We start from the raw sequence: 10,520 nt of genomic DNA, 5'->3' as shown, positions 1-10,520 counted from the left end.
TGAATGCACCTTAAGCAGACCTTTGACTGGCGATAGGATCAGTGGATTCTAGATCTAAAATGCAAAACAACTGCACAGCTCTGCCTGATGAATGTAGATGTTCCCCTATACAGGAAATATGCCTTGCAAAACAGGAAATACCAGCAAGTAGCAGAAATGTATCAAAGTTACCTATAGATATAATTTCAGTTTGTTAAAAAGGTTTTAAAAACCATTATCAGAACCAAAGGAAAAAAATACATACATTAGTCAAATACCTTGCAACTTGATGAATAATTCATTTTATTTCCTTAACAAAGACAGCATCAGCAATGAACCACTTTGGACATCCTCTCTCACACAGCACATCTCTTTCTTCAGCAGATTTTGACATAACATTTACTTTGTAGATCAGTGGTCTTCAAAAATGAGGGAACTACTGATTGGAAAAGGGAGGACCCCCCCCCCAGAAAACAAAACACCATCAGAGGTGAGATCTAATAGAAGGGTGGGTCTGGGATAATAGTTCATTTCCGGATTGTCGTGCACTGAGCAGCTTCTCCCAAACATCATGACGGTAGTGGAAATCTTCATTTGTTCCATTTACTCCAACTATGAGGACAAATGAGAAAAACTGTGACAAATGTCTTCACTCTAAATGAAATCAGAGGAGCATCATAAAAACATGAACTTACTTATGGACAAAGTTGTGGTCAAGCAAAAGGATTTCCAAAAGGATCCTCAAAGGCAGCTGTTGAACCAGAGCTCTGACCGACAGATGTATTCTGTTAAAAAAAAAAAAAAAAAAAAAAATTGAGGGAAAAAAACAAAAACTCAAGTATAACAATATCCTTGTTATCAAAAGGATCATTGGGATTAGGATGATAAAGTAAAAGGTGGTCACAAATAAAACTCTGTACCATAGCTACAGGTGGCACTCCAAATGGACTGGAGTCAGGGGCTCCAAATGCTTTGTCAAACATGTCCTGACCAAGTTCTGATCCCTGGGGTGGTGCTGAACTGTTTTGGATGGGAGCAGAGGAGAAGGCAACATCCAAGAGCCCTGGAACTGGAGCAGCAGCTGGTTTAGAGGCATCTAAATTTGCACATTACAAACACAGGACACAGTTACCAACAGGTCACAGTCATCAGATTATGACATAAGCCATTTCAGCATTACCAATTGACGGCATCTTATTGATTTCAAAGTCATCGTGATCTGCAGCATCCTGCACGAGGCCCACTTTAGTGGAGAAGTATTGATCAAATGCCCCCGGTTGTTTGCCACTGGAAGCTGGATCTGACCCTGCTGCAAGCTCTACTTTCCTGGCTGGGATGGCAGGAGGCTTGGCGAGCTGGAAGTCCTTGAACATGTCTTTCCCAGTCTTCTTCTCTTTCTCTCCGAGGGGATCCAAAGCTGTGAAGGCACTGTTCTCTACTTTCGGAGGGACCTGTTTAGCAGGTGCTCTTGGAGGGGGGCGTGACGGACCCTGTGGATCACCCATACCTGGGAATGCATTAGGCTGGAAAGGATTGGTAGAGGCAGGCTGACCCCAAGAAAGGTGGGGTGGAGAGAGAGGAGCGGCAGCAAACTGTGGTGGCATCTGCTGACCCCAACCTGTTGGTGGTATGGGTAGACCAAAGGCAGATGGCTGTGGGAAGGCGGGCCTGGGCCCTGGAACCGTCCCTCCTGGCATGGGGAACATGTTGGGTGCAGCACTGGAGGCTCCCCACATGGTTACAGCAGGGACACTTGTGGTAGCTGGTGGACCCAACTGGAGATTCCCTAAATATATCAAAAAGAAGAAAAAGGTTTACAGACACAAAACAGGTTTTTAAAAAAAAAACAAACAAAAAAAAAAAACAAAGAGATGTGTGAAATACAAATTCCCCCTCCTGTGTATTACCCAGAGCAGCTATGGCAGAGGGAGCAGAGTTTGCCGGTGTACTGTTGAAGAGGTCTGGAGCAGATGACCCCTCAGACTGACTGGAAGCAGCGAACAGTTCTGCTCCAAACAGATCACTTGATGTAGACTAGTCACAAAACAAATAAATAATAAAATGAATAATGCAACACATTTTGTTAGCAAGTCACAACTATGTGGCAGTTAAGATTTAACAAATGCTTAAGAGAAACTAATAATTAACTATAGTTAAGCATACGATTGCATGCTTTGCCACTTACCCCTGCTCTTTTCACTGAAGCGTGAACATTAGGAAAATAGATTATGAGCAGCTGATTGTTAAAGTCATTCAAGCCAGTTCGAGAAGCATGCGAACACCAGTGCATGCATAAAGAAAAGAAGTTATCCAAACAACAAGACCATGACCAGAGTTCCAAAATTAAAGTCCCTAACCCAGTGCATTCTCAGTGCCTTATCCTGTCGAACACCAATGCATAACCCAAAAGCTCAAGGGAGATGTTAGCTCCAAATGTGTTGTAAACCTTTTTTATTAAAACGCATAACACATGCAAGCCTACTACCATTGGCATAGCCGTGTTATTTCACCTTTGCGCTCCTTCGACCTCGTCCAGACTTAGAGTTGTGCGGAGGCGGGCTTATGAGAACTGAATCCTTGCTATGAGTCACTGGCAGCTCTGGGCGATGGGTCATTTCATTAGAGACAGGGGAAGTTTTCAAAGAGTCAAAAAATGGATTTTTGTTTGAGAGAACTTGTCCAGATTCATTTCCATCCATCATGGTAGTCGTGTTTCCCTGAGTTATTTTCCCCCCCAGCGGCCACTGTCCGTTACTGAGCGCGAGGATCATGGTTTCCCTGGATAACCCATTTATTTGCTGACTGAGATGTTCAGAGTCTCCATTTACACCACCATTAATAATTGTCTTACTAGTGCTGCCAACAGTGCCGTTTAGGTGATTGGTGGTGGTGTTGACGGGAATCTGTGCATTATCAGCTGCCAATAGAGTGGGTGATTTAGAAAGGGGGTCATCTCTGAAAGGGTCACTGTCTGGGGTTGGGAAATAGCCAAAAGTTGAGGAAAATGGATTCTCTGTCTGGGGATATGCCCTATAGTCAGGGGCACAGGAAGTTACAAAGGAATTTCCCTTTATGCAATTTTGATTGCTGTCAACTTCAGCAGAAAAGTCCAGTAAGAGAATGTCATTAGAGTCCTGGTTAACACGAGAGGGGACAGTGAGAAAAAGAGAAAAGGATAAATCATTTCTGCAGAAGGGAGGTAATGATGTGTTAACAAGATGAACAATGAATCACATGGTGTGAAAAAGAAATGCCTTTTTAAAACTGCTACTTGCAGATTATGAAGAGTCGCTGTCAATTTAATGCTGACAACTTTAAGGTCTAGGGTCCACTTCTAACTCACTTACTGTAATCCTACTTGCTCTGAACAACAAGTTGGACTACAAGTCAAAGCCGGCGCTTGGTACTTACCCATAAATTCAGGTTAATGAGACATTTCAGCAGCACCGACGTAGAAGATTTGCCACAACTCTAAGTCTAACAGATTCTACTTGTAGCAGTTTTAAAGTTAACAACAACAACGAGACTAGTAAAACACAAAGCATAAACTCAATTCCTAAAAGACTCTTCATAGATTCTTAAAATGAACAGAATCTGATGACTTCACAAGTCTTTTCAGAATGGAGTTCGCAGAGGGCGTTGAGATTTTACTATAGAGTCATTTCTTACAAATACGTTCATTACATAAGAGTGATAATAATTAGCAGGTACACAATTGTGTAAATACAGTAATAATACACTTCACCAATTACAATCCCCATATTAAAAGAAATATTTACCATCATGGTGTGATACTTACATTTGGAGCCTGAATGTCTGGAGGGGTTGACATATCTCCAAAGAGGTCATGTTGCTCTACTGGCTGGATGTGAAAATGAAACAGAAACATGCCATTTAAGAAAATAAAGCACTCCAACATTTCATTCACTGTTAAGATGGACACATTACAATAACTCTTACTTGAGCTGATTTTACGTCATTGCCCATAGATAGCAAGGCATTTCCATTCTAGAGACAGAAAGTAAAAATGTACAAAAATAAATTTTAAAAAAAGTCAGTAACTGCTTTAAGGAAAAAAAACAAAAACAAAAAAACTTAATTGCTTACCTCCACTACATCACTGCCATTTTCAACCTGTAAACAGAGGCATACTGTTAACGAACAGACTTTCCATTGAAATGACGCATTCATCACTAAAATGAAAAATGGCTGAGGATGTGATTCACTGAAAGAACACAGAGAGGCAGTGTTGACTTTCAAGCGGTACATACAGTGTGTACCCTGTCAGCACTCCCAGAGGACCACATGAAAGTGTTTTTCTTTCACAAAGAAAATGCTGCCATTCACTTGGAGAAAATTTTTTCCAGTCTGAAGTTAAATGCTTCTGCTTCCATTACCTTCTGTGTGCCCTCGGCCTCTTTCTTCCTCAGGTTGAAGATGACTTGGAATAGATCCTTCAAATCGATTACCAGTGGCTCTGCCTGTATGGAAACAAAGACCAAAAATCTTAGGAAATTGGAGTCAGTTTGTCTTTGGTGCCTGTGGCAGTACCACTTCTAGCAGTTATCAAAAGAAGGTAGGCTCAAATGTTAAAATCTCCAGCTTCTCAGTTAAATTTAAAAAAAAAATAATAATAATAATATATTTTTTTTTTCTTCTTTTTTTTTTTTTAACAACCACATACAAAAAAAAAAAAGTTACTTAAGTAAACCTTTTACCTTCATGACAACCATAAAGGGGTGAACTGCCGTTTTATGACATCAAGTTATACATTATTAGACACATGGCTGGTTGACAGTTACATCCCAACTAGGTAGCGAGCTGTTAAGCTTTCCCCTGAGCAAATTTGAGTCATCAACTTGACCTCTCAACCATGCTTTAAGGTTGTCTAAAACAACATGACGTGTATACTGACCAAAATTTATGCTTTAGTTTACGCAAGTAAAATTCTATTTTATTTGTTTGCTAGCATTAGCTAGCAAACAAATATATTTGGATGAATAAGCACTCATTCATACAAACATGGCCGCTTCTGTCTATAATGTTAAAACTCAGGTTTGACAGACAAAGTTCACAAGCCAGTAGGTGGCACTATAGTGCCTAGGCTTCTTATTAAAATGGAGAGTCTATGGCAGGGATGGCATTTTATATCATGAGCCACATAACAGCAACCTTTAATTTTAAGTGATACGGACCAGTGAAATTCCCCTTTCTGTCAGTGTACAGAAGTTTAACTACACATTTAATCCCTCATATCTTAGTGTAAGAAAAAATGAAGTGCAATTATAACAAATTTATGGTGTTTGACACGATAAGGAAATGCTACTGTAGTAAATGATAGAAATCCATCAGGATGATTCTTTGGGCCCAAATTGTAACAAATTAATGTGTAAAATTACAGAAAGTGTTCTGGTAGCTCATTGCCTTGACTGTCCTACAATCATAAAAAAAAAAAAAACCAGTGTGTGTTAATTTGCAGAAAATGTACTATTTTTTCCTCTATGGTTGATCTGCTTTAAAAAGCAAAAACAATTCTTTAGTTAGAATTAGAAAAACAGGAACTTTCCCGTCATTTAATTGTTTATCTAGTACCCAATTACTTTGGCTTGGTATGAATGGATGTGTGTGTGGTCATTATCTGTAAGGAGAAAAAAAAAAAAAAAAAAGAAAAGTAAAACTTATGAAAAACAAAGTCTATGCTCTACTTCACATTTTCCAACCTGTCCAATGGACCAGATTGACACACTTTGTCTATGGCAGTTCTGTGTGTTACCTGTTGTGCAGTCTTTATGGCAAAGAACTGATGCTGTCCTTCAGCTCCACACACATATCCAAAAGCCCTGTTATCCGTTACATCTCTGGCAATGAAGGAGATCTTATTCACCACATGCTCATGTTCGATCACCTGAGAAATGTGGACAAGGATTTTCGGTTTTGTTTGCTTTTTTTTTTTTTTTTTTTAAAAGCACTGCAAATAAATTCTGTGAAGTCCAGATTATATTGCAATAGTAATCAGAACTCACGCCCGATTTCTCATCAATGATCTTGATGCCTGACATGGAAATGTTGACCCAGATCCTCTGCTTGTGCTTGCCTTGCGACCGAGCAGCTGCTGCCATACCCTGGAGAGAAAAAACAAAAACACTACTCTATTGAAGGCAAACAGATGTATATACACCAAAGCTCAACTTAACCGCTTTAAGAAACAGTTTTGATATTTTCTTCATGAAAATCAGCGATAGAAGAAAAGAGCTTCTGATCCCAAGTTGTACCTTAAGTTTCATCATGGAATCTTGGCACATCTTGTCTCCACGAGCCTCTGGAACATCATCAATGCCGATCAGTTTGGCCTTGTACCTGACACCATCCCCTTGAAACCTGCCCAGCAGGTATTCATCCGTCTTCTCTGTTACTGGATTAAAAAGACAAAGAAAGTAGTAAAATTATAATCTCTGCCACATCTTAATAGCTGATGAAAGGAGTATCGGCACCATTTTCTCCTCCACTCACCTTTCTTTTTCTCTTTCCTGAATGGGACTTTGGATGCCTGTGTTATAGGAGAGTTGGGAGGGGTGTTGGAGGTTGAGACTGTAGAGGTGAGGCTGGGATCGGCAGAAGATGCGTGCGCTCTGTCTACCTCTGCAGACATGGTGTGGTGTCAGTCTGTGGACAAGTGGGCAATCAGAGGTAAAGCAGCTCCGTATTCAGGGGCAATGAGGTCGTCCAAGCATATGACTTAACACCCACACATGCTTCTCTTGGCGTTGCTCTGAGGCAGAAAAAGTGAAGTTGGACACCAAGTGTGTGTTGAGAAAGGGAAAGAAAGATGATGATAAGTTAAATAAAGCACACTACAGTCTTTTCTGGTAAACCTGTTTGTTTAGGGGGAAAAAAAAACAAACAAAAAAAAAACAAGTGGGTGGGGGGAGACTTGCACCGTTCTACAGTCTGCCACTGAAACAATTTTTTCCACATCATAAGCAATTATTGTATTTAACAACACAGTAAACATTTAGAACGAGAGGGACACATAGGGGAAGCATAAAACATATGACCAATAAAATAGGCAGCTCATAAGAAGGCATGAGACACTTTAACACTGCTTTAAAAGCATGCTGTGTCAGTTGATTGGCTCTATAAAGAAGTAAACTGTCCTAAAGCTTAAGAACCTCCTGCTTAAAGAGACATCTTGGCATATCTATCATAATACCAGTCAACTCTGAGTTAGCAGTATCATGCTGGTAAACTGCTTTAGAGAATATTAACATATAGAAAACATGTCTTTTTAAAAAAAATAAAATAATAAAGTTTTTCCTTCCATGCTACATGAAATCAATGAATTCCTTTACATGGCATTGTCACAAGTGTGTGCATTTCCTACATGAGGCACAAACAACATCACAAAGGATTATAGATGAAGCCACAGCATCACCTTACTCTTATCATGTTAGATGTACCAAACTGCTGTTACTTGGAACACATCCATTATCACTTAGACACATGTGTGTTCTGACAAAAAAAAAAAAAAAAAAAAAAAAAACAACCACACAGAAAAGAGCTTTCTCCCTCAAAAAAACCCAAATGATTCCTGCTCTATACGTGTAGAACGTACATACCTTTAGGTCCAGCTCCAGAGGCTACACTGGCTAGAATATCAGGGTAAAAAGCCTGTGAGTACCGTAGGACAGTCCAAAGGTTGAAAACGAGCAAAGGTTGAGCAATTACCTGAAGTTAATCTTACGCTAGAAAAGCAAAAGATCTCGTGATGTTGAGCTAAGCAAGAACAAACGGAAATTGGAGCCTTTAACAAGAGTTTACCTACACAGTTCTGACTATCAAGGAAAAGTTGCACTTGACCTTCTGATACTCCAGAATAACAAGGAATAAACCATCTGCAAGACAAGCGAAAACAGAGCTGCACCGTGAGATCACGCAAAAACGTAAAGAACAATATCTACTCTAAAAATAACTGCCTAGGCTCAAACCAGTTAACCAGACAACTGTCCAAAAGCCATAAAGGAAGTGAGAGATATTCAGGATAAGATAAGAGAACTTTATCTAGCTTTGTGGCAGCTTTTACTTTTTTTTTGCCTAACACCTGACCACAACAGAGAGACAAAAAATAAAAATTCTGTAAATTATCATTTTATTTCCCCTCAAAAGTAAGTGAGTGTGTGTGTGTGTGTGTGTGTGTGTGTGTGAGTGAGAGAAACACAAACAAACAAGTTAATTTTGATACCATGAGAGATGTCCCACAGGTGCTACTGCACAAACAATAAAAACCAGAACAAAACTTCATCTGCCTGTACCAGTTTTTGAGGCAGAGAAACAAGCGCCGTAAGCCCTTGTTTGCTTGGTTCACCATGCTGTCATGCAAGTTACCAGAAATCACACTGACAGACATGCTGTTTGGCCTGCACTGCTTGGAAGCATAGAACGAGCAAACCCTTAACACTTGCTGCACAACACATTAAGCCTTCACGAGCATGACACATGATTGCACTTGTACTCTAATAAGAGTGGTGTCATAGTCCCAGTACCTGGCAGTTAGTCTTATAAAAAGGGTAAAATGTCAGCAGTTGATTGAAGATTTAAGTTAAAGGATTACATTTTAACAGCTCTTTAACAGCCACAAAAACTGGCAGATAAGTGCGGGGGGGGGGGGGGGATGTGTAGCATCCAGCCGTGTCACAACACAAACACTCAGCCTCAGACAGCAAGCATAAATTTATGTTTGTCAGCAGAATCACAGCACTGCAAAAGGCAGAAATGTCACAATCCTGGCCCCGTCAGGAAACGTAAACTGCTGCACATCTGGAGGAAATCAGGGAATGACTCAGTCTGCAAGTGTATGAGATGGTGAAATACCACAGGCCCACTGTGAACACACGGCACTGAACACAGAGCACTTTCATACTAAAGGGTTCTGCACTCAAACACAGGAGTGACACAGGAGTGATAGAAGGTACAGAATTGTGAATGCTTAATAAAAATTATGTGAAATCTCTCAAGATTCAAATACAATTTTCCAAGTCAGGGTTAAAGCTGAAAGAAATTGAGTTCACAAAGAAACCTAGGGAGAGTGTTGGACTCCCAAAAGAGAATCTCAAAGTAGGCAGCAGAGGGGAGAAAAAAATCATTATGACGAAGTTTTCTTCCAAAATTTGGAACATTTAAAGTAAGACAGTTCAGCCTTTGACTAAAACTGAACCTTGGCTTGCCTGCCTTTAGCTTTTATTAAGCTTATAAAACATTTCAGGCTAACATTCCTGTAAATACCCGCAGCTTTTTAAACGACTACCTGTAGGATAGTCCTCCTGCGGAATCTTAATTCATGCAGGGATGTGAAAACAAAGTTAAACACCACACTTACCTACCTGTGTTTGGAAACGCGCAGTAATACGCCTTCTGGGAAAGAGAGCGGGTTTTTCCTCTGCCGTGATGCCTCGCGATTCGGCTGCGAAATGAGTTGAATCAAACACAGCTTGGCAAAAATGAGCGAGAGTGTGATGTTTTCCGCCGACTGCCTTGGACAGAACGGAGAGACTGCTGCAAACTCCTCGTTTAACCCTTGACTGACTGACAGGGCTAACTCGCTGCAGATTTCAATTGGTAGGGGGGCGGGCTCTTTACATGCAGGCCAACAAAATATCGCCATCGGCTTTAGTAAGTGGGTCATAAAAATGAAGTGCGTGATGTACAGTATGTATGTATGCGTGCGTGTATTTATATCAAATTTGTGGATTTTTTTGTTTTCTTTGAAAAAAAAAACAACAACACAAACTTTTAAATAATTTTAAAAAATGCCAGAAAGAGCCAATTAATATAGTATTTATTTATTTATTCATTCAGTCATTCATTTCAACTTAATGCTACACCTATAGTCTACATGCATGTCACAGGTAGCAGTGGTGCAGGAATTGGTCAGATTCTAAACAAATAATGTGTAAAGTAAAAATATGTTGGCCTAAGATTGAGCAGGAACAACTTGAAGATCTTGCTGGTATAAATTGAGGCATAAAACTGATATTTTTTTATGTGTTTTTCTGTACATTTGAATTTGGTTAAGGTTGAGCTATTTTCTAAGTGAAACTGCTGTTAAAACATGGTGGAAGAAGCCTGTGGGCTACAGCCGCCATTCATTAGTGAATTTCTTGCATTACCCCTCCCACAGCCACTGACGTCACTGTTTTCATGCATGGACCATCTATTTTTGGTAGAAATATGTGGGACCTATTCTAGATTTGGGACTGGTACTGGTGGATTGTGCTAATACCAGCTATTATACAATGTTTTGAGAAGCTGGTCCAGCGTGCATTTGGAAAGTATTCACAATGCTTCACTTGTTCTACATTTTGTCAGGTTACAATATTATTCCAGAATGCATGAAAAAAATGTTTACTTCAAAATTCTAAACACAGTACCCCATAATGAGAAAGTGAAAAGGTTTTTGCAGATTTATTAAAAATAAAAAAATAAAAATAAATAGAGTTCAGGCGCATCCTGTTTCAACTGTTCAGATGTTTCTACAACTTGATTGG

At 39.8% G+C, this 10,520-nt stretch overlaps 1 protein-coding gene across 7 annotated transcripts; it reads right to left on the bottom strand.

The window, feature by feature from the left end:
* Positions 1–265: 265 nt before the first annotated feature.
* dab2 (DAB adaptor protein 2) lies at positions 266–9,543 on the bottom strand. Of its 7 annotated transcripts, none has more exons than XM_085414359.1 (16): positions 9,353–9,543; positions 7,802–7,871; positions 6,490–6,748; positions 6,252–6,391; positions 6,003–6,101; positions 5,753–5,884; positions 4,377–4,460; positions 4,087–4,113; positions 3,940–3,987; positions 3,779–3,841; positions 2,490–3,113; positions 1,887–2,013; positions 1,160–1,765; positions 900–1,075; positions 675–764; positions 266–591 (listed from the first exon to the last, which is right to left on the bottom strand). In XM_085414359.1, the coding sequence occupies exons 3-15, from the start codon at positions 6,626–6,628 to the stop codon at positions 693–695; spliced, it is 2,337 nt and encodes a 778-aa protein (XP_085270485.1). In that variant the 5' UTR covers positions 6,629–6,748; positions 7,802–7,871; positions 9,353–9,543; the 3' UTR covers positions 266–591; positions 675–692. The 7 variants fall into 7 exon arrangements, with proteins under 7 accessions (XP_085270485.1, XP_085270484.1, XP_085270483.1 ...); XM_085414358.1 differs by having other exon boundaries at positions 9,357–9,543; XM_085414357.1 differs by lacking the exon at positions 7,802–7,871.
* Positions 9,544–10,520: the final 977 nt, after the last annotated feature.

The sequence above is a fragment of the Rhamphochromis longiceps genome, linkage group LG7 (genome assembly GCF_057381845.1).
Source record: "Rhamphochromis longiceps isolate RC_006_pf linkage group LG7, R_longiceps_female_GT1.1, whole genome shotgun sequence".
In the NCBI taxonomy this organism is placed as follows: domain Eukaryota; kingdom Metazoa; phylum Chordata; class Actinopteri; order Cichliformes; family Cichlidae; genus Rhamphochromis; species Rhamphochromis longiceps.
Note: the sequence above shows the minus strand (reverse complement) of the source record. Positions and strands in the feature narration are given on the sequence as shown.